The 24,300-nt window shown below is 36.4% G+C and overlaps 2 protein-coding genes, 1 long non-coding RNA gene and 1 other non-coding gene across 6 annotated transcripts in view; 2 read left to right on the forward strand and 2 right to left on the reverse strand.

The window, feature by feature from the left end:
* LOC100186896 overlaps positions 1-10,998 on the reverse strand; it is a 12,485-nt gene extending 1,487 nt beyond the window's left edge. Inside the window, exons 1-18 of the mRNA XM_026839929.1 lie at positions 8,191-10,998; positions 6,978-7,057; positions 6,831-6,878; positions 6,253-6,367; positions 5,754-5,918; positions 5,213-5,298; positions 4,829-4,944; positions 4,483-4,567; positions 4,287-4,347; positions 3,971-4,047; positions 3,517-3,663; positions 3,038-3,176; positions 2,394-2,674; positions 2,045-2,139; positions 1,535-1,700; positions 1,047-1,131; positions 496-740; positions 16-137 (exon numbers count right to left, since the gene is read on the reverse strand). Of these exons, the coding sequence (XP_026695730.1) occupies positions 16-137; positions 496-740; positions 1,047-1,131; positions 1,535-1,700; positions 2,045-2,139; positions 2,394-2,674; positions 3,038-3,176; positions 3,517-3,663; positions 3,971-4,047; positions 4,287-4,347; positions 4,483-4,567; positions 4,829-4,944; positions 5,213-5,298; positions 5,754-5,918; positions 6,253-6,367; positions 6,831-6,878; positions 6,978-7,057; positions 8,191-10,924 (4,847 nt within the window). The 5' untranslated portion in view covers positions 10,925-10,998. The remainder of the gene's footprint in view (positions 1-15; positions 138-495; positions 741-1,046; positions 1,132-1,534; positions 1,701-2,044; positions 2,140-2,393; positions 2,675-3,037; positions 3,177-3,516; positions 3,664-3,970; positions 4,048-4,286; positions 4,348-4,482; positions 4,568-4,828; positions 4,945-5,212; positions 5,299-5,753; positions 5,919-6,252; positions 6,368-6,830; positions 6,879-6,977; positions 7,058-8,190) is intronic.
* A 3,138-nt stretch (positions 10,999-14,136) lies between these two features.
* On the reverse strand, positions 14,137-14,210 carry trnar-ucu. The gene has a single exon. It is a non-coding gene; the product is annotated as a tRNA-Arg (tRNA).
* Positions 14,211-15,290: 1,080 nt separating this feature from the next.
* Positions 15,291-24,300, forward strand: part of LOC100182137 — a 15,106-nt gene continuing 6,096 nt past the window's right edge. Inside the window, exons 1-11 of one of the 3 annotated variants that reach the window (XM_026839922.1) lie at positions 15,291-15,392; positions 16,386-16,514; positions 17,243-17,651; positions 18,095-19,863; positions 21,694-21,858; positions 22,033-22,140; positions 22,244-22,408; positions 22,500-22,619; positions 22,727-22,891; positions 23,450-23,560; positions 23,674-23,838. In XM_026839922.1, coding sequence (XP_026695723.1) covers positions 15,360-15,392; positions 16,386-16,514; positions 17,243-17,651; positions 18,095-19,863; positions 21,694-21,858; positions 22,033-22,140; positions 22,244-22,408; positions 22,500-22,619; positions 22,727-22,891; positions 23,450-23,560; positions 23,674-23,838 — 3,339 coding nt within the window. In that variant the 5' untranslated portion in view covers positions 15,291-15,359. Of the gene's footprint in view, positions 15,393-16,069; positions 16,515-17,242; positions 17,652-18,094; positions 19,864-21,693; positions 21,859-22,032; positions 22,141-22,243; positions 22,409-22,499; positions 22,620-22,726; positions 22,892-23,449; positions 23,561-23,673; positions 23,839-24,300 lie in introns of those variants that run through there. The other 2 variants (XM_026839923.1, XM_026839924.1) reach the window with 2 other exon arrangements.
* On the forward strand, positions 20,147-20,952 carry LOC113475598. Its single transcript, XR_003397349.1, has 2 exons — positions 20,147-20,692; positions 20,758-20,952. It is a non-coding gene; the product is annotated as an uncharacterized LOC113475598 (long non-coding RNA).

Genomic DNA, 24,300 nt, shown 5'->3' on the forward strand with positions numbered 1-24,300 from the left:
CACTCAGCTACTTACAGGTGAATGTTGTTCATAAGTTGCCAATCATGTTGCGTTACATGGTAAGCTATCTCGAGTGAACTAACAGTTTCCATGCACGTGGTTGGTTGGATGGTGGGTGGGGGAAGTTGAATCGATGCCTGGGGTTGAAAAGGTTGTTACTTAGGCGACAAACCTGGGGTGGCAGGGTAGGCAGGCCAACCCTAGAATTTTCTGCACTGCATTAATCAGTAAACATAGGAATCATATTTGTTTCATAGGAATGTGCGTATAACTATCCCTACTTCCCCTGTGTTTTAAACAAAATAAGAATTAACAGAGCGCTTGCGTTGGTTAAATAGGGGTGGCAGCATACCAGTCGGTATTTTAAATATATGACAAACTGTTGCTTTAGAAATTGGTTTTATACATATGGTATAACACACGTTAGAAATATATTAGTTGAAAAAGGAAGGTGGTTATTATGGGGTGAATGTTTATTTATGTGAGGTTACTAACCATCATACGAGATATGAGAGGATTTTCTTCTTTTACATGGTGATAATAATCAAGTAGAGACACCATGGCACAAGGTATATGCAAACATAAACCCATATTTATAGAAAATGTTTCAACAATATTAAAACAACCAAAGTAAACACGAACCAATTCATCCCTTTCATCAGGAATACACATGTAGAGCCGGCTGTTCAACTTGGTCGATGTCGCAACTGACATTTGGTGTTTTGGTATCGCATGTATGTCTGATGAAGCGTGGTTACTTGGTTTATGAGATATATTAGTTTATTTAAACACAGTTTTGTTTAAACTACTTTACATCTACAAACAATTACTCAAAGCTAACAAAATAACATTGACATTTATTTAAATACAATTTTTGGCCAAATGCTGTCAAAACAAACGGTGATAACTGTTTGTTCGTAACCCAGAAGTTGAGAAGCAAATCTACAATCGAATTAACGCTTATAAAAGTGAGCAACTATATTGGAAGGGTGAGATTTTAGTTGAAGTAAAACTCTTTTGTAAACTTCAAAGTTTTATAAACCAACCATTGTTTTCCTGCACTTCAAACAATAACATCTTGTTTGGTGAACGATTGATCTTTTCGCATGCTGCATTCACCGTTTCTTCGCACTGTAATGTTATAATGGTTGTTTTAATTTAATGATGGTTGTAACTTGTTTATTCTTGCATGGTAGGGTACTTAGAGTTATAACACAGGCGTTTGTGAATTTAATATGAATGGCTGAATATATGTTGCATCACCTTACGAATTACCACGAATGTAACTTTGTAGGTGATTGTTTTTATGGCTGACTTTCTCGACAACCCATTAGTGATTACTGGGTTGGAGCAATTGTCGTTTTGCATGAGGAAGCATACGCCCGTAATGGTAGAAGTGACAAGACTCGGGCCCGGTATCTTTTTAAGACAACACCCTAACAGCTATACAGTTACACCAGTTTCACAAAAAACAAAAGGTAAATTTAAATTTATACAAAATAATTAAAAACATCACAATACATTAAATACTCACAGTTAAACAAATAGGAACTTTGACAGTGGTGTATGAACTTTGTAAGTCGTATATTTTAAGCAACACTTCATCATTATCATGTATAGCACATTGTTCATCATGGCTGGAGGGGGAGGGATATCTTTGTATCGTTTCACCAACAGTGAGGACATTTCCAACTTCATCGCTGTTGAAATAATTAAAAAAAAATTAAAAAATATTTCAAAAATAAGTTAAATTTGATAAATCTGTGCCTTATATTTACTTTTTTAAGCTTGGGGCCGTTATCATATGAACTGTTGCAGAGAAACATAAGATAAATATTAATAACTCTTCTGGCAAGAGTTACACTGGTCACATGAAAAACGTACATAAGCAACCTGGGTGTTGGGGTAATGGGGTTATATCCTAAGTCCTCTACAAGGACCTCACACATAAAGAATGAAAACGATTTTTAGATTCTAAAGCATCAAAACATGGTACAAAGTATATTTGTTGAAAGATTAGTTTTAAACACTAGTCTAGTCTTACTGTTCTGGTGATTTGTACAGAAGATTCAAATCACTTTGTAACTCCAAGTAAGCAAGGTTCTTCTGAATATCTTCTGCAATGTTTTCTCTTAGCACCTGTAACACATATATTAGTTATATACTATTGTCACCTGTTTATTTCCGCATAGAGAGTTATAACACGAGTGTTTATTATAGCGCACAATATGTGGTGGTTTCATACACCCCATGCCTGCTTACAAGTTACCACGTATGTAACTTTGTGGGTGATTGTTATTTGCTGAAACTTTTCAAAAGTTAAGTGACAACCTTTTTCACAAATACAGTTATGCCAATAAAGGCGGCATCTTTTAAATTAAGATCCAACAAACCTGCAGAAAATTTTGGACCACCAGATCTTGAATGAATAAGTGTGTAGAGATGTAACTCCACCTTACAACAAGGTAAACGACTCTCTTCTTCAATGAGCGCGAACATTCCGCGCCGTTAACAACCTCCGAGTTATAACGTTGAAGTAAAAGATCACAGAGTTTTTGAGTCGTTGTAAAAAAACGGAACGTTAGCAAAAAATCTTCCAAGTTTTCCTCATGTCTTGGCTTGACCCACGGTTGCAATGATTCTAATATATGGTTGACAATCTTTTCAGCAGTTCCTGTGAATATAATGAGGTTTGAGTAACATTAGCACAGAAGGATTGTGTATGAGATTCAATGCTGTTACCATTGTGGGTGTGTGTCTTTTGTGGATAAATAAGTTAGGTTTTTTATCTATTTCAGCTTTGAACCATCACATATTAAAATTTAGGAAGCTTGAAGGAAAAACTTTCACAAAGCTTCCCTAAAGTAAAATTTGGCAGCTTTTTCGAGCTGCCCTACTTAGTCAAGCTCTTGGGAGTATTTCTGAAGTATTTTATATTCTAAATTGTCAATCACCGGTTTAATAATAAAATAGATTGGAACGAACACACACATATTGGTCAAACACAGAGTTAATAAAACATAAAACACCAACACACCTGCAGATATGTTGTATCTTTTCTGGCCCCGAGAACCAACATATGCTGACGTCCCTCCTTCTTTCGTCTTTAAACTTTTTTGAAGAATCAAAACATCTTTGCCGTGCTCTTTCAATCGGACTGTTTTCGATTCAACTTCCTGAAAACATGAAAATATTTCTTCAATTTACTAATCTTGGTGTGTTTAAAGTTATAAAACATAGGGGTTATTGCCCACCATACATAGTGCTTACCAATTATCACATAGGTAGCTCTGCGGGTATTTAACTTATTGTTGATTATGGCTGACAATTCAACCCATTAGTGACCACCGGATAATCTTAAAGCCCAAGAATGCATACACACATATAATGGTTCCAACACCGAGCACATAAGCTTATACAAGTATATTGCTCGTACCATCGTGCCATTCCATTAAGCTTCAATATTTCAGGATGCTAAAAACCTTTACAAATATATTATAACTACCATGCACCTACCTCGTGTATTTTGTTGAAATCATATTTATCAACTCGTAGGAACTGACAATTAGGTTTAGTGGTTACGATGGTAGCAGCACGAGGGGCATCGTTAACGATTGCTAAGCTGCCGAAGTCATCTCCCTCATGTAAGGTACAAACAACCCCCTGTGTTTAATGGTGGTTGGTTAACTTGGGTGAAGTATATACAGCAGGTAATTCCCTTCTCAGGTTTGTATATAGAGACTTGGGCTAAGATGGTCCTTGTTTACATTCTGTTTTCTCATTCCATTTGGAAATAAACAACAAAAATTTACAAATTTATATACCCACATCTTCAAGACTTTTAAACAGCGTTGTTAATTGTTCGAAACAGGATTAGAAAATACGGGATATTATATGGTAAGGGAAATTTCATCAATATGAGTGTTAGATCCTCAGCAACAATTAATAAGTTCCAACATTCTATTCTCACCTTCCCTTGTATAACAACATCCACGGAACCTTTAGATATAATGTACCAGGATCTTCCCTCGTCTCCTTGGTGGAAAACTATGGGGGGGGGGGGTTATTGGGATAGTATGGGTGAATGTAGTTTATAACACGGGTGTTATGTTTCATTCACCTCATGCCCGCTTACAAGTCACCACGTATGTAACTTATATATCCTCGCATGTCGGGGCAACGACAGTTGTTATATCACGGGTGTTTTGTTTTATACACCTCCTGCCAATTTACAAGTTTCTCGTTTCAGACCTTAGTTTCCTCATAACTTTATTACTTTAACTTACTGGTTTCACCAGACTTGTGGTAGAATTCAAACTGGAGGACGGCAGCGAGTTGTTGTTTCACCTGTAACAAGTAATATGTTGTACATCTAACATGCACAGGTAGTTATATATATAAATAGTTATAACTCAAGCCAAAGTTTTAATCATAAACCACACAATCTGACCCAACAACTACCAACACAAGGTATATTCACACCTGGTCTGATAACTGAGTTAAAGCCTTCATATGAAGAATCTCGTCGTAAATCAGTTCCAACTCTTCGGATGTTCGATGTTCTGGTCTGCAAAGTAAAACATGAATAAATTCCGCTTATTAATTCTTGCATGTGTTTTTATTTAGCTAAAATTTTGATGCGTAATTCGTCAATTTATGCAACTCATTTGTGACCACTGGGTTGGAGCAATTGTCATTAAGTGTCTTCTTTAAAAACACATACGTCCATAACGGTGGCAGCGACTACCCTTGATCCCGAAACCCATATATCCAACTTACAAGACAAATGCTCCAACCATGTTAACACATACATTACAATAAAACTTACAATTTCCTCAATGCAGTCCTCAGCATTGTATCCGGTGAGCTTTGGTTCAAATACGCCAAAACCCAACCCATCTTGTCCTCCGTGACTTCTAAAAGTTTCGACTTATCAGGAATTTCCTGCAACGACAAATAGGATATATATTTTACAAAAAAAAGGTTTGTAAAGGAAGCGAAAATTTCTAGGAATGTGGCGTTGTTTAGAAGCTAATGACATCATCAAACAAAATGAAAATACGTTCCTGTTTAGCTTTAAAATGCAGATAATCAAAATCATTTAAAACACAGGTTTGGCCCCTTGCTTCGTAGTTTTCAGCAGTGCAAGATTTTTGAATTACATCATACCCAGCTTAATAAAATAGTACTTAGTGTTATTCGATATACAAACCTCTTCTGCAGTTTGAGCGTATTCAGTAACTTCATTATGGAATTGATAAAGATAACGGGTGTCTTCAAAATATTGCTCATGGCGTACTGGAATGTAAGGTAAATATATTTGGAATAAAATATTAATTAAACAACGAAGAAATTTGAATTAACCCTATTTATATATAGTGCTATGACAAAATACAGGACACTTTTAGCACATAATATCTAAATATCTTGATTGTGTTTTAAATAATTCACAACGGTCTATGGGAGTCGTGAGGATATAGTTTTATATTTCTTCGAACGTTCTTTGTTTACTATCAGGTCAAGAAAATGGAATGGAAGAGTGTTTCATCTTTCCCCATCCTACTGTAGGGTTAGATTGTGCTTATTATAGGTTACAATAATAAAAATTGTTTAGGAGGACAATAAAAAATCTTAAAGTTAACAAAGAATTCTCAACAAAACTGAGAATGGTTTCAACTTTAAACCAAAAACTAAAGACAATTGTCAATATATAAATAAAGGGCTTTAATACTTGTATTGAAACTTCAACCCACCATGATAAACCAACCCTTCCTCCAGCAAAACCTGCCATAATCCATTCACATGAAATCTCGACAATTCTGATATCAAGGCTAAGTTTGTAGTCTTGATATAACCACACAACCAAGCAACCAACTCATGACCAAAACAACAGTTGCGATACGTGACAACATCATCGTCTAGAAACATTAAACGTGGTCAGTTAAACAGACAAGATTTATTTTTCTAGGATATTGTCATAATATATTTCTGTATAAGTGACAAACCAAATTAGAATTAAAACACAAATGTTGAACTGCACATTATATATGTAGTGGTTTTATTGTATATGCACAAGTACGGATTTAAAAACTGTTTGTTTTATTGTTTTTCCACATTTTACATTTGCCATAATAAATAAAAAATAATTAAAAACTGATATTAAAGACGTACAAGACATAAACATCAGCTTTAAATTGTATAATAGACGTATATATAATACAGGACCGTAAACTATAACAACAAACCAATTACCAGCTAATCCAGATATTTCTTCATCAGATTGATGTTCAGTTATGATGTCAGGTTTAGTTTGTATTAAATATGAGTACATGATTCTTGCTACGGTTAACGCTTCATTGTCGATTTCCTTGTGAGAAAGTTTGTGGTGAATATTGTCGTGAATTGAACTTGTTAATCACTAAGTAACTGGTAAGCGGGCACGAGGTGTATGTAACAGAACACCCGTGTTATAACGACTGTTGTTGCCTCGCCATGCAAGGATAAATTAGTTACATACGTGGTAACTTGTAAGCGGGTACGAAATGTATAAAACAGAACACCCGTGTTATAACGACTGTCATTGCCCAGCCATGCAAGGATAAATAAGTTACATTTCTTCCTGCTACCAGGCACAAAATAATAGGCTAATTGGCTTCTGGGTAAAAACTGTTTGGCATGCTTTGCTGAATGGTTGGAATAAACCAACATTTTTATTACGGAGGAGCTCAAAAGTCTAACAGTATGTTTATACTGCAAGGTATATAGGGGGTATGCAAAATTTGTAGTAAACCTATATTTAACAATCCAAACAACGTATCTTTATCACTTACAGTATGAAGCATTTGAATCTTCTGCCGTTGTGCCTGTAACAATGACAACTGTGGAAAAAATATTATTCTTAATTTTCTTCTTTTAGTATTTATTAATAGCAGTTGTATTAATGTAGTTGTGTTTGCAAATATATTTCAAGACATTACCTTGTTAGAAACCACATCGTTGTTTATAGTTTGGGAGGTTGGCTTAATTCTCTCACTCGGGTCTTTATTGGGTAGTTCGCCTTTAAATGAAGTTATAACATCAAATCAGTTGCTGCCACAGAACCAGAGTAAGTAGCAAAGTATGAGCGATTGAAAAATCAATGAAAATATTTACGTGAGAAAAATAAGGGGGACTTCCCTGTGTAATTTGTTTACGGAACCGAAAGAAAAAACGTAATTGATTCATCCTCGCGATGTTTTTTATGTTATTCATCTTTTTTACAAGGTTATTGGAAAACTAGTTTTGATAGTTATGATTTTTGGAAACTTAATCTGTTTACTAAGTGGTTTTCCGCTCGTAACTAATAATAAATTTTGCTCAATGTGCGGAAAATATGCGTTTCCGCCATTCCGTGTGTAATGTTTAAACAGGACGCATAAGGGGTCATCGACAACACTTATACAATATTCCAAATGTAACTTATTTATTTTTTCTGCAAGGTTGACAATTCGGACCCCCTTATAAAAGCAGCGTCAAGCATTGAACTTGTATTTTCTGGTCGATATCGCGACTACACCTCTGACCTATACCCATTGGGTCACGGCGCATGAATTAAAACGTATGCTCATTTCAATCCAGATTTAGATCAAGTGCTATTTGCGTGTACTATGTTAATATATAAATATCTTTTGACGATTCATCAAGCATATATGTGAACCGAATCAGGCATACGCGGAAATGACGTCATATATGACCCGTCAATCAGTTTGCACAGGTGATTTATTGCGTAGTATTTATATTAGTCGTCCAATTAACAGCAAGCCTGTTTATCGCAGCTAACAATACAAAAACGCCCACTTAGCAACAAAATAATTATTTATTGACAAAACGTAAAATATGAATGAATGAATGAATGAATGAATGAATGAATGAATGAATGAATGAATGAATGAATGAATGAATGAATGAATGAATGAATGAATGAATGTAACTTATTTATTCTCGCGCGGCGTGATATAGCGATTGTCGTTAACACAGGTGTTCTGTGTCATACAACCATATCGCAACGACTTAAAAAAAAACTTTTTAATCGTTAAGACTACGATCGGAAAGTATGGGACATTATGTGCTAATCGTATGGATACTGTTTCCTATGTTTTTAACAATTACACTGGTATTTTAAAGTATGTTATAGTAATAAAGTAACCTTACCGTTTCTAGTGAACGAGAACCCCCTTAAGCTTGACCTTGAACGTTTATGTTTTTGTAGTGTTGGTTCAAGTGACATGTCACTGACGTCACTGTGTTGGTGCGAATGTTGCTTCCGTGGTAATCCTGATAATGTCGCGTATTTATTTCCAACGGCCATCTGTGCACTCGTTTTCCTGGACTCCGTGTAATTATCTTTGCCCTCGCGTACTTGGTTGTCAAACACAGATATTCCTTTTGTTAATTGTAGGCCGTCAAGTACTGTCTTCGATTCAGTGGCATCAGAACGTAAGTCACTTGGTATGCTGGATAAGGATAACTTATCATTCCGCCTCGATAATGTGTGATATTTCCTGGTGGGTAGAACTGCAAGGTTACCGGAGAAATCAACCGAGTCTAAAGCTCTTCGTTCTTTCCCTTTTCTACTGAACAATCTTCCCAGCGTGCCCGCCCTAGAAATACTTTTCTTCTCCCGAGACAGTGAGCCTGTAGACTCTTGATCAAACCCAGCTAGCACCCCACTACTCCTGGACCGCACGCTTCCACTCCCATTTACTATAATCTTCGTCTCCGAAGCCGCACGAACGTAGTTTCCTGGGCTCGCGTTCAAGTCAATATTTGATTTCCTGCGAGGTGACGACGCCGACGAAGCTCTTGATCGGCTTATTCCATTATTAACGGAATTGGTGACATCTAGCGCATCGGTGGGTGATTTGATATTCACTGGTTCTTGGTAGTTGATTGGTTCCACTTGCTGCTTCATCGGCGACGGAGTGGTGGATTTGCTTTTCTTTTTATTTGTAAATCTAAAGCTTTTTCTGAGGACTTTATTTTTCTCGGAAAGATCGATGGAGGATTTTGTTTTTCCTGATTGTTTGTTCTGCTTGGTTACATACTCCATGTGGAAAGCCTCTGCTGCGTCGGTAAAATCAACTCTTTCAAGATGCTGCCGTTTTCCGGAGAAACTTTTCGAATGTTGGACTTTAGCATGGGGAGGTTTTGTAACTTTCTTAGATTGTGGAATTTCTTCATAATCATCAGTTTTAGTTTTAAAGTGAGAATCAGCGTAACGGCTTAGAGAGACAAACTTGCTGTTACCGCTCGGTTCAGGGCTGTCGGAAAAGGCTTCCGGTGAAAATATTCCTTGGTCGTCATCAATATGGGGCATGCTATGTTTTAAACGTTCGTTATCCAACTCCTGGTCGTTACTGGACAGCGACATCGATCTGTTGGTCGGAGAGTCGACTTGTAAGTTAGACGATGAGACGGACTGGTGTCGTGATGCAAAGGGGGAAGTCTTAGCAAGCCACGCGATGTAGTTCTTGTCCAACGTATGACTCTGTCCATTACGTGGGGATAACTTGGTAACAGGGGAGGCAGCTTTAGGTAAAACGGCACTCAGTCGCTTCTCACTTTCTAACTGCGGGGTAGCGGAAAGAAACTCACTCTCAATCATCATTTTTAACGAGTGTTGCATTTCTTTGTCAAGGGTTCGGCTTTTTCTTCGAGCTAATTCAATATCAGGACGGTCACTTAACGACGTGCTCTGCGTACGGTGGAGAACATTAGGTTTCGTTTGCGTTGCAACCGGTATAGCCTCAGGTGAGTCCTGGGGACCATCCGAGGTTTTGGATTGTTTTGACTTTGAAATCCTGGATTGAACAGCCCCAGCTTTCCCCGCCCTTGATGTTGAACGGGTTATATTATTCCCTTGAAATCTTCCCAACTCTCTGCCATTGCCTGTATACGATGGCGATAACTTATCACCTCGCATCAAATACTTCCTCGCTGCCCTCCCAGCTTCTGTAGATGTTATTGAGTTATGCTGGACACCCGGGGAACGCCTCGTATCTTTCACATCTACGTTTTCATAATCCGAGAAATCGCTGTTCGAATCGTCGCTCGCATTACCTAGCGAACCAAACCAGCCGCTTGTAGCAGGAGGTGTAATGAACGTATCTTGTCGCATCTTTGTGTTGAGTGTAGATGGCCGCTTGTGTGATGCCCTTCCCAGTGTCATGGTTTGTCTCACAGGAGTCGATCTTTCAGATGCAGAACCAACTCGATGAATCACATCCTGATAATCGTCTTCATCATCTTTGTTGAACCCTCCTTCCCGTATTCCTTTCGTTTCAGGATGTCTCGGTGAAGGACTCCGGGATTTGAAATTACGCGACAAATCTCCAGTACTTTTTAGTTTAGAAAGCGTGCTTGGCGACGATGGGTGTTTTGAAACGTCATAATTGTTGGTTGTTCTTGTCGGTGTTCTGACACTTTTATACAAGTAATCGTTTCTTGTGAAACCTTGTCGTTTTGGCGTTCCTGTCATATCTGCATAGTCAGTGTCGTCGTCATTAAACAGCGTTGTTGCGTATGTTGTATTCGATCTGTGCTTCGGTGTAATCGGCTGTCTGCCTTGATTGAAACTGTTCCGCGTCATGGAAGGAGTGACTTCCACGTAATCTGACTCCGGATCAAAAGATGGAAATGTCTTTTGTGGCGTTCGGTTATGTATGGGCGAGTACACAGATACACCGCTCCCGCTACGCTTATTAACAGCTGGTGAAGTCGGTTTATTAACCCTCATATCCATGTACTCACTCTCTTCCTCGTCTTCAAAATTAATAGATGGAAATCCCCCCCTTCCACCATCATACATGTTGTATTTCCTTGACATGTCGCTCTCAGATTGCGAGTGCGGGAGATAAGCAGCAGACTGCTTGTTATTCCTTTGCATTATATTAATTTACACAGCACTCATTAGAATAATACATACCTATATATACGCTACTCTGAAATACAACAAAAACAAGTCACGCACTGATGATGTCTCACTGTATGGCAGGAACATGGTTAGTGCCAAAAAATTCACCGTTTTTACCTGAAAAGCTATTTCACCACAAAAACTTTAAACATATACATAGCATTATACAAGGGTAGCAACATAAGCTAATGTTAAACAGGTTACAAAACACACACAGAACAATTGCTATCAGTTGATCAACTTCCTTATTAGCGTCACGCATTATATCATCGTCTAACTCACACCATCGTGCTTGCTATGTATTATTAACACGTAAGGTGTATTGTATGTAAAGCTATAACATCCACACGCGTGTTAATTGCACCAAGGAAGCGGATGTTATGCAGGAGTGGCGGCGATTACGTTGGCGGACATCAGCTATGTTACATCATAAGTTGCAAAACTTTCTGTTTAGCTTCAAACATAACTTAACTATCCGTATATAGTTGGGTGGGGTAAGATGGGATACCGCCAGCACCTAAATACCACGTTTCCGTGTTTTAACGAATAATAACGATCTATTAGAGCCGCGGGACTGCGGTTATATAATTCTGTAAAGAGAATAAAAACATGTTCCATCTTACCCCATCCTACTAAACCATAAATAAATATATCTAAACTAATTTATACAACGTCGTTAAGTCACCGTGTGTTATAAGTTTAACAACAAATTTGTTTAACACTTTAAGTTTTTTTTTTTCGTGGCGTGTCTTAACGACTGTCGTTTTGCTGCTAATTTCCTTCTTTTCGCTAAAGTAATCAAATATAAACTTTCTATTGTAATCGAAGTTATAAAAAGCTTGGTTTTAATAACTTGTAAAAATCTCCTATAACCTAACCTTGTCTGCACCACGCATGTTTGCCTCTTATACCAAATATACGTGTTATACACACAACGTAACAAATGACCTATTTTATGGTAAACCCTTTTACGCCAAGGCTATTGTTCTAATCTACAGTAATGACGCATGTTGAAAGTAGGCACATATTATATTAGTCATTTTAAAATCTAGAGTAAAAAGGTTATATAATGTCCTTTGATTCATAACATTTAGAAAACGTAAACTGTTTCTATGCGTATTGTGACCAACGAATATGATTAACAGATCTCATAAAAAACAACATTTTGGCGAAATGCTACAATTTGCATACTATACTAAAGAAACAGATATTTAATACAAAATAACAATTATTAAGTTGTATTGGTTATGCTATTAAAGAAACGTGTTGGGAAAACAAGGCGTACCTGTTTAAACGGGGACATGCGTCATCGCATTGCGTCAGTCACGAATAAGAATGATTTAAAGGGCCTAAACACACCCCAAATGTACTTCGCTTTAATCGATAGAGTGTGTTTTTCTAATTCCAACGACACCTTACTTGTTTTAATCGGTTCTGTATAACCAAAGATATTCCAGCTCAAACACCGTAAAATTCAAAAAACTGATTTGAAAGTTGCGTGGCGAAAAAAATTGAGAAGTGTACTACCCACGTGACAAACACGTAACAAAATTGTTAAAGCGTGGCCGCTCTCATTCAGAAAGGCGAGAGGCAGTGTTTTCAGCGAAAAACGAGAGAACAAAAAAAACGCAAAAAAGCACAAAAAAAACGCAGGTTTCGCTTTTACGAATGAATCAGTCACGTGCCTGGTACGTTCCTACGTCACAATCACGGAGCTCGTAGTAAAAAAAAGATAGCGCTAGAGATCACTGTTTGAGGACGAATATCTCCGCCTATACTGGACCAATTTTAATAAGCAAAGTATTTTTGGAATCAATAAAACGGTCGCTTTATGAATTTACCATAAAAAATAAAAGTGACGTGGGGTGTGTTTAGGCCCTTTAAATACTTCGTCTATATCGAAGTGCATTGTTATCATGCATGATTGAGTTTATTGACCAGATGCTAATCACGTCAAATGCTATATCTTATTCTATAAGAGGGTGGGGGAAGATGGGACACCTTTGGCACATAATGTCTAAATATCCTGACCGTGTTTTTAAACAATTACCATTAATGGTCTGGGGGTCGTGAAATACGATTTTGTAATAATTTTTAAATTTTCTTTGTTTACTACTAAATGGTACGTGAAAATAGAGGTGTCCCGTCTCCCCCCACTCTACTGCATGAAATAAAAAAACTCATGTTTGTATTACGTTACTGCCTATTCATAAATTTCCGGAAAAAAAAAACAATTCTCTACCAAACTTTTTAACCGGAATCATATGTAGAATCTTCGGCTTAATGCTTCTAACTTTCTACATAACAATAGCTTGAAACTTTGTAACTCTATATACGGACGCATTATTTACCTGTGGCTGATACAACCCACTCGTATTTATAAACCGACACCTCTTCTAGTATATGGCGAAACCGGAAAACGCGTCAGAGATCCTTTCTGCGTGCGGGCTAAGCATAATAATGATTGGACTGAGTTCTAATGACTTAATAGCGTTCATTGTAATATAGTAGTACCGTTATGGGGCATTTAGATTATATAACGTTGTTTTTCGTTGGGGTGGGCGTTCAAAACTATATACGGTAACTATAACTGCCACCATTTACTACAAAACTTTATATGCTTAGTGACTGTTGGTATTTCTCGTTCTACAATTAAATTACATTTCCTATAACGCCTGCGTATAGTGTTAAACTGCCGCAAACTAAATATCCCCCAAAACTATACACCAATATTTTTATTCAAACATGTAGTGTTCCTCCCCTGCCATGCAACTGCAATGTTTACACGCCTGTATACAATTAGTATGAAGCAACATGTTACATTATTATCTTTCTACCTTATATGTTCAGCTGATTCAGATTGTGATAAACAACCTTACATCTACTAAGAATACGTCCTATGACGTAACCGCGTCAATGAAAACGTGTATACCTGGCAACCGTAAACATTAAGTAAGGTGTATACGGCGCATGCTCGCGAAATTATAAAGCCTAAAATATGGTTTAACGTAAAACCATTAGAAGAATATAAAATTAAAAATATATTGCGGAATAATTGGCATAATTTGTTTGAGTTGGAATGAAAACATTAATAATAAATCCCAGCGTTGAATAAGTTTGGTAACTTCTCGTTTTATGTTCAATTTTCTAAATAATGAATTTGTGTGGTTTTATAATAAAACCAGCATCCCTGCCGGGACTCGAACCCGGAACCTCTGGATTAGAAGTCCAGCGCGCTAATCCATTGCGCCACAGAGACGATACGGTGCCAGACGTGTCTTTTACGTCATATTTTTAAAACTTATCACTCTATCTGTCTATCAGGTTTCGAATTTTGAAAACAAATGAAAATACTTAAATCACACCGTGGTACGTGTAATCAAATGAAGAATGTGCAAATTATGACCCATGAAAAATGCAACACGCGCGAAATTGGTAATGAATTAAACTCGTGGACCCGGACCGACATACAAAGGATGCTACGTGCCAATAAGCTCATTGTTGGCGAATTTTGTGTTACCATTGAGTTCCACTGTATGGCCCCACCGTTCACCTCTGTTGTTCATACACCCCCGGTGAAAGAGAATCAAAGAGAAAGATCCGACTGCTCGGTAACGGTTGACGAACACAGACTGAAGTTATAATATTTGTTGAAGGTGCAGCGGTAGGAAACAAGGAAGTATATTTCGTTTAGTTTTAAATATTTTTAACTGCATTCGCAATGTCAATACTATGTTTAAATACAAGTGTTTCATATAATGTCGAATACTTGAAGAACAGAAAGTTAACAGTAGGGATGCACATTACAGAATAATTAGGTATTCTAGGATATCCTAGAATACTTTATTTCGAATCTAGAATTCCGAATCTAGAATTTCGAATCTTTTTATATTTATAGGAAAAAATAATTTTACCCACATAAGTCAGTTTATTGACTCTTTCATACCCGCCTTGTTGGAACATGAGCTGTAAAATGATCAAAAATTGTACTATTGGGTAGTTTTTGCGTCATGAAACGTATAGCAGGTTATGAAAAGACGTTACGAAACGTTTACCGTTGAAAGTCCCACAAACACAAAAATATTTTTTTTCAAAATTAATAAGTTTCAAAAAATTGTTAATATAGTATATGAGATGACGTGTAATGACGTCATTAAACAGAATACCGAATCCCGTAAATAGATTCGAATACAAAAGGTTTCGAATCTCATGGATTCGAAATTCTGTAATGTGCATCCCTAGTTAATAGTGATTACAATATTGTTTTGCCGTGTAGTTATTTATTACCATTTGTTAGGAGACATTGGGAGTGGTATCCATTGGTAATTTTAGTTGCATGGTGACTGCTGTTGAACGCTTAATAAACAATCACGTTGGTTACCTTTGAACGAAGCAGCGAAGCTAAAACATGGACGGCGAGAAACTTCAGGATCAAACAAATGTGAGGTTTATTTCCAACTTGATAATGTATAGGCAACATAATACTGATATGCAGTATATACTATATATGTGATATATATACACATAATGTGCTGCCTGGAGCTGGAATATATATATATATATGGCCATATGGGTTGTCAAGTAATTTGACCTGACATTGTTGGTCTAATGGTCTGTGTTGTTCCTTCTCTTTCGCTTTCTCACACTCTTTCTCTACCCCTCTCCCTCTCTTTCGTTCTTTTCCCTTCTTTCCATCCTCTCTCTTTTTGTATTCGCACACTGAAGCAGTAGAGAGCAATGTTTTTTAGCATGGATGCCAATTTGTATTTGTTTTGACGGGTTGTCGTCTCTTAATAATAATTCTTTCTATGATTTTTTACATATTGAAATACCGTTTCTTTTTCTATAATTGTTGTTATTAGAAACACGATGGCATCATGGCACCGGGCGGGCACGAGGTGTATGAAACATAACACCCGTGTTATAATGACTGTCGTCGCCCGCCACGCAAAGATAAATAAGTTACATACGTGGTAACTTGTAAGCGGGCACGAGGTGTATGAAACAGAACACCCCTGTTAGAACGACTGTCGTTGCCCTGCCATGCGAGGATAAATGAGTTACATACGTTGTAACTCGTAAGCGGGCACGATGTGTATGAACACCCGTGTTATAACGATTGTCGTTGCCCCTCCACGTGATGGTAAAGAGCCAAGAAGCACTGCCACTGTTTCAATTCTTTACTGATATCTTGATACCTCAGTTTTAGTTTGATCAACGGGCGCGATAGGACATTCTTTGCCTTGAGAAATAAATTATTGAATTGCTAACAACCTTACAAAATTTGGCAACAATTACCTGCAAACTATAAAAAGGGGCAAGATGAAAATGGGGCAAGATGGGACATACCTATTTGTTTTGTACAGGGGTGGCATATACATTTTTAACCAGCAATAAGTTATCTCATATAGTTAAACCTAACTATTCCACCCAGTCTAAGGTAGTAGGAAGCTCCCACGAAGCTCTTCCATCAAGCAACGATGATACCAGCCATTCTTCAATAAGTGAACCTCAACCTACTGTTTCTTCACAAGATGTGTCTACACATGCTATCTTCCATCAGGTGAATTGCAATGCTCATGTATGGCTGGTCCAATGTCACCAAATTTTGTGTTGCAAAACATTTACAAACCTATTGAATTTGTTTAACAACTAGAAAATACCATAAGTGCTAAGTTTCATTGACTGCCTACATATACTAATACTGTATTTGAATAAGAATCAATGTAACTTGTTTTGCCTCGCGTAGCCTGAAAACAACAGTCGTTATAACACGGGTGTTCTGTATCACACACCTCATGCCAGCTTACAAGTTACCACGTACGTAACTTATTTATCCTCGCATGGCGGGGCAACAACAGTCGTTATAACACGGCTGTTCTGTATCACACACCTCATGCCAGCTTACAAGTTACCATGTATGTAACTTTGTGGGTGATTGTTTCTTCTGTATGGTTGATAATTTGTACAACCCATTAGTGACCACTGGGTTATAAAGCAATTGTCGTTAAGTGTCTTGACCAAGATCACATACGCCCACAATGCAACAGCGCCAAGCCTTCAACGCATACCCTATAGGAGGCAGACGGTGTTGCCACTCTGCCATGTCGCCGGAACATTTTCTAAAAAAAACATTTTCTATACCATATAAGCAATCAACTAATGCTAATATTTTCTTAACAAAGAAGGTCAAACGAGTAACACTGTTTTGTTTTATCCAGTGTATTCAATGTAAATGTTTCAACCAAGCTTTATATCCAAGGGTAAGTTAATAAGTTGTGAACTTTACAGGAAGGAAGTGATGTAACGTCAAGTTGTAATACAACAAATGATCAACAACCTGTGACGATAAACAACCCAGAAGATGTTCATTTTTACCAGCAAACTGACCATTTTCACCAGCAAACACATCAAGAGTTACATCTTCATCAGAAAACTCAACATTTTCACCAGCAAACAAACGTGCTTCAAGTTCTCTACCCAACAGTGCAAAATTTGAATATTGAACAACAACAACAACATTTGCCGCTTCTTGTACAAAATCAAGAGCAACAATACATATCCCAACAACCGCAACCAAATCTGCCACAATACACAAACAGGCAACCAATACCATTCCATGTACTTAACCCAGCACAGCAGCATCGTCAACACATTCACCGCCAACCAGGACCACAGACTCCCCATGCTCATACACTTGGTATAAATATTTAAAACTTTATTTTTAAATGAAATCTATTCAAACATGTATAAAAGTCACTAAAAGTAAAATTAATTTTCTAATGTTTAGGTTTAAAATATTTCTTACAATGAGGTGTTCATTTAAAAAGTTAACAAGCAATACACTGCAAGTATTAAAATGAGATGGTTGCACAGGATTTCAAACTTTCAACAACAAAAGTAATTAGTATATCATCACAGGTTTTAGTAATTGCCTAATATATTAAACATGCTAGTTAACAACTTACCTTATATCGATAATGAAAGTGTTCGAACCTGGAAGATTACACAATCTATAAACACATGCAGCATTTTTACTAATTATATTGAATGCACACCAATGTACAATTTTCACAAACCTAATAACATAGGAATTATGAGCCTTACACCGTGACAGTTGAGCCACAACTTTTTATTTTATAGCTTTAGCTGGAAAACTTGAACAGATAATGAGAAAAAAAACTGTTCAATTCTACGGAGAAATCATCTTGCCACCAGGAGTTTTAGTTCCAGGCTGTTCCATTGAGCCTGTACCTCTTCAATTGGCAACAGCTCGCCAAATAGCAGATAATGAATGGGAGCGAAATAAGAATCAACGACAAAAATTGCATCGAATGTACATACCACAAGGTTCCATACAGATTGAAGATTTGTTTGAGGAGGCAAAACAAGTTGCGCAGCAAGATGTCAGATACAAGAATCGGGAAGCTAAGTCAGAGTATATTAAAAAATTCGGTAATATTGTTTCTGTGATTGGATTACCTGGGATTGGCAAAAGCACGCTCACAAAGATAATTGCCAAATGTATTGTTAAAGATAAAACAATGAAACCAGATACACAGTTTGTGTTTCCAATTTCACTGAAGAACTTTAACCCTAATGAAAAAATTACTCTGTTGCAATTCCTTCTACATGACAACTTGAGTGAGTGGAATCATTCTGATGAAGAAAACAAAGCTTTGGTTCAATTCCTGTACAACAATCGTAATGTTGTTCTATTGATTGATGGATTGGATGAACTGAATATAACTCAAGCTGGCAGAAGTTGTTACCATTGCCAATTAGATAGCAAAGAATATCCAGAGGTCTTTGTCAAAAACTTGTTGATGGGCAGGCTTCTACCTAATGCTGCGAAAGTTATCACATCAAGACCAGGTCAGTTTTACGAGCTTCACCCTGATTATCGACAAGGTTTGGTTTCTGAGGTGCATGGTATGGATAAACCTGCAAAAAAGAATCTTACTAAACAAATATGTGGTGAAGCCAATCTTGAAAATGTTGAGAAATTATTGGCAGAGCGTCCAAACTTAGATGCCCTTTGCTATGTACCAGTCCATTGTATTCACATTGTAGCTTGTCTCCATTCAAGTGTGTCATCGGGTCATGAGATCAATTCAATGACTCAGGTGTTCCTCTTTACTCTCACCAACTACAAAGCTTCGGATCATGTAAGAACAAGCATGTCAGAACGAGAAGTTGGGCACGAACTGGTAAAACTTGCTCACCTTGCATACAAAGGACTTGCTCAAAGAAAATTGGTGTTTCAGCAAGCCGACTTTGAAGAAGTGGGAATCAACGAACAAACTGTTGATATATTTCTGCACACCTATGTTGAAAAGTCCCATCATTTAAAAATGAGAATCTTGGAAGGAAAGAAACGAAGTTACTTCATTCACCTTATCTGGCATGAGTTTTTCTCAGCAGGGCATCTATTGTTATTCATGTCAGAAGAAAGATTCCGCAGATGTATGGACACTTTCAAACATCCACATTGGGAAGTCGTGACCCGATTTATGTTTGGTATTTGTAACTCCACTTCATACGAGGATCTGAAAGTGATTTTCCCAGCTTCGATGATTAAAGATTATAAGGAGAAAAAGGAGATTCTCATGTCTTTAATTCCAGGTCAATACCAGGTTCCCAAAAATTATGGCCGCTACCAAATTGAAGATATGGTCAGATATGCAGGTTGGGTCCATGAAGCAAACGATGAAGAAATATCCAAAAGATTTGAAGAGAGTTTGCCTAAGGTTATACATATGCCAGTTCCTAGGTTTCTTACAGAAGTTTCTGATGTTGTTTTTGCTTTGAACACATTCACAACTCCTCATTCTCTCATTGTCAATATTTCTGAAACAGATGGGTCAGCAGGGGAATCTTTTCTTAGAGGAATATATGGGAGTCAGGCAAAGGTTGGTAAAATGGTTTACACTCTAGTTTTCGATTTTTGCAAAAGGTTTTTTACTGTTTTTTTTACTGTTTGAGCGACGCATTTAAATTTGAATATTATTTTGAATCTACTTTTATACAACAAAATAACAGAAATACCAACTCGTCCCTGGAGATTTCTCTTTCATAGTTAGCCCGTTCACATGGCCAAATAAACCGCTTTTGTTTCGGTAAAAGCGGCAAATATTTGCTGAGTCACTTTAAAAAAGAGGGGGCTACTTCGGACCAAGTCTCGTGGCGGTCCAGACGAGAAAAGTCTCGAAAAAAAGAGGCATTTCACAGCTCGCGTGTCAGTTCATATTTAGCTTTGAGGTTGCGGATGCTTGTTTTACTATTTGCAGTGAGGTTTTATACAATGTTAAGTTATAAACTAGTTGAATATATATGGTTTTCAACCAAATACGAAGTTTCAGCTAGAAATAATAAGTTTTTCTATCTTTAGAATGCATTTAGTATAAGAAATAGTACCGTATATAGTTTGTACAGGATGCTTCTAGTTTGGCAATGAGAAAGGAAGTGTGCAACTGCTACTGTACAATCAATAATAAAACTGTTGTAATTCAGATTCAGTTGAAATAATGAATTTTTAACTAAAAATTTGGTACCAGTGAAGAATCCTCCCTTTCACATTCTCTTGATAAGGCGTTAGTGGTTAGGGAGAGTATTCTTCACTAGCACCAATAAATTGTATGTTGAAATATTAACTTAGAAATAATGATCAAAATGGATGGTGGACAGCAGCACATTAAATTTGTGTCTTGACCACTCTACTGGACCAAGAGTTTGTAGAAGGTATGTTTGTATATGCCATGGGTTTGTGTTGTGTTGTGTAATGTAATACTTAGATTATTCTGCAGAAAAATTGTCGACAACACCGGTACATTTAGAAGCAAGATAGAAACCAAAAGAGTGTGAGAATTACATGTATCAGTTTGGATATACATTCATCAATAAGCTACAGAGTGGTTTGTAAACCCATCATTTGAAGAAAAGACAACATACATAACATAATACACAGTACTGACATTATACATAGTACTGGGCTGCTGAATCAAAGCAACAAACTAATCATTCAAGTGTAATAGTAAAATCAAAGCAACAAACTAATCATTGCTTTACTGCAAACAAGCGTAATAGTAAAACATAATGTGTGTGTGTGTTTTGTGTACATAGCTATACGTATAATCAAAGCAGTTATCATTTACTTTCAATGCCTTTAAAAGCAGATTCTGTTTTACATTTGTACATGAAATGCATTTTTGTTATTGTTTTCATGGAGTTCAGTTTTGTTCTTCTTTTTAATAAAACTAAAACAAAGAACCTGTGCTATGTTACAAAATGATTCAGCAGGCAAAAGTGATTTCAAATTAAAACATGACTAGGTGGTAAGTTAGAGAAAAAGTTAAGTGGGACTGGCATCTGTTGTGTAGATTATATATATTTATATGTGTGTTTGTATTATATGTATAATATTACATTGTGAAGAATATATTTTACTACTTTTGTTTTTGGCAGTAATAATTCTAAATTCAAAATCACTCATAATTATGTGAAAATATTAATTAAAATGTATCGTGTGTATATGGGGAGAAATAAAATATTCGATTTCAACGCTAAAACAACAAGGCTAAATAGCCATGTGAACGAACGTCTATTCTGGCCAACAATTGCCTCTATTTTTGGCCTGGCCTAGTTTGGAAAAGACTCTTTTTCGTTTGGTCATGTGAGCGGTCTAATAAAGACTTTAAAGAATCCCAGTTTATATGTATTGTAACACAATATTGCTATTTCAGATCAAAGTGTTAGATATAAAGGCTGTAAAGATAACAGACTCGTTCACACAAGCCCTTCTTCCTCATCTTGATGTGATGGATAAGCTTGACTTGGATGAGTGGTGTCTTTCTATACAGAATCGTATCATCTTACATGAAGCTATTCAAGGACTAAAAAACCCAAAAGTTAGTGTGTTACCTTAAACATGAAGTATTAATTTACATTGCCATTTTCACATTAATGAAATTGAATTGGTATCCATATTGTTTACACAGAAGAAACACAAAAGATTTATATTTTATTATTACCTAAACTGCTGTGGGTTGGATACATTAATCATTCCATTTTCAACTATTTAGAGTTTAAAAGTGAATCGCATCAATGGTGATCGATGGTCAAAGTATTGGTTTTTGCATGAAGATCAACCAGATGATGTAATGCAAATCTTACAACTTTCACCTGGAAAAGTAAAAACCATGAAAATATTTACTTGCATTAAAAAAGGCCGTTTATTAATAAAAATTTAAAACAATTGTTAAAACATGTTTTTTGTTTATTTTTTTACATTAGATTAAAAGATTAGATATCCGATCATCAAGCATGTCAGATTCAACGACACAAGCCCTTCTTCCCCATCTTGATGTGATGGATAAGCTTGACTTGGATGAGGAGAAACTTTCGACACAAAATCGTATCATCTTACATGAAGCTGTAAGACGACTAATGAACCCAAAAGTTAGTTTGTTTAATTTTAGTTTTAAATGTTAAAAGTTCAGAATCTTTACATTCTCTTGGGATCTGTATAGTTTTAAGTGCTTCAATTTAGGATTTGAGAGTAAATGACACCAATGCTGATCAATGGTCGAAGGATTGGAAGTGTTGGAGATTGAATGAGGAACTAACAGTGAGAGGTGCAATGAAAATACTTCAACTTTCCCCTGGAAAGGTAATGGCAATAAAATTATTGTGAAACCTAAATGTTGCAAACCTAGCTTAATGTTTTTATTTAAGTTTACCACCTAACCAGTGCTAAATACATCATTTTTAATTTAGATCAAAATACTACACATGGCCAATGTTAAAATAACAGATTCAATGACACAAGCCCTTCTTCCTCATCTTGATGTTATGAATAAGCTTGACTTGGATGAGCAGACACTTTCTGCACAAAATCGTATCATCTTACATGAAGCTGTTGAACGACTAACAAACCCACAAGTTAGTGTGTTTAATTTGTGTGAAAGTGTTGATTTAGACGCATAACTATTTGGTCACTATAACCCCAATTTTGATTTGGTACCATTACTCCTAATGCAATACTAGTCAGTGGTCTTCTTTGCAGTCACATTGTGAGAAACGAATAAAAGCAAATAAGAAATACTTGTTATATTACAAAAAACACTAATTTATCTGTTCAGAAAATCTCACTGAAAATCTTGGCCAATATTAAGATTTTGCCAAAATATCATCATTTGTTTGCCATGTCTGTCACATCCTTGGTGAAAATCTAAGTGACGAACTCAAAAGCAGTACTCTTTTTGAATGGAGCAATTGGAATTGAATATTCAGTTCAATAAGGACTATCTGTACACCAAATCTAAAACTAAGTTCCCCTGGAATTCACTATAAAGCATATGTAAAGCAATAAATATGTTTTGCAATTCTAATGAACATACGCTTGAGGAGCAAGTTTTAAAATGCATCTTAAAATAAATTGAATAATTTTAAAGTTTTTTGACACTCTAGTTAGTAGTTTTAATAGATCCAACTATTTAGGGTTTGACAGTGAATGACATCAATGGTGATCGATGGCCAAAGGATTGGAAAATGTATTCTGATCAACCAGATGATGATGTAATGCAAATCTTACAACTTCCACCTGGAAAAGTAAGAACCATGAAACAGATAATCTATTGAGCACGAATTACTTATTTTAACTGGAATTTATTTAAATCTTTAGTGTGATTATGAATCCTATAAAACAGTTGTTGCCATTTTAGATCAAAAAATTAAATATCTTGGATGTGGAGATGACAGATTCAACGACACAAGCCCTTCTTCCTCATCTTGATGTGATGGATAAGCTTGACTTGGATGAGAAGAAACTTTCTGCACAAAATCTTATCATCTTACATGAAGCTGTTGAACGACTAACAAACCCACAAGTTAGTGTGTTGTATTTCGATGTACTAGTATTATTACAGTAATGTTATGAGAACAAGAGATTAAAGATCTAATGAATGAGCACGTCTTAAACTAATTAGTATAGTATTAATTAGCCCTTTTACTACAACGCATTTTACGAGTTTTACAAACCGACTAATACGTTTTAATATCGCAACCCCTACATTTCTATAAAATCGACCCCATTGCTATTCGTAGAGGTGCACATTACAGAATAATTAGGTATTCTAGACGTATGATTACGTCATTAAACAGAATACCGAATTCTGTTTAAGTGTGAGCTAAACCTATTGGGGGCAATTTTGAATCCTTATTATAACCAAACCAGTGCAGTACAATGGATTTGTAATGAAAAAACACAAGTTCGACAGAGAATACACACATATTTTAGTATTTTGGATACTATAACAAATAAAGAAGCATTGTGTGAATACATTTCTATG

Source organism: Ciona intestinalis, unplaced genomic scaffold (genome assembly GCF_000224145.3).
Source record: "Ciona intestinalis unplaced genomic scaffold, KH HT001072.1, whole genome shotgun sequence".
NCBI lineage: Eukaryota > Metazoa > Chordata > Ascidiacea > Phlebobranchia > Cionidae > Ciona > Ciona intestinalis.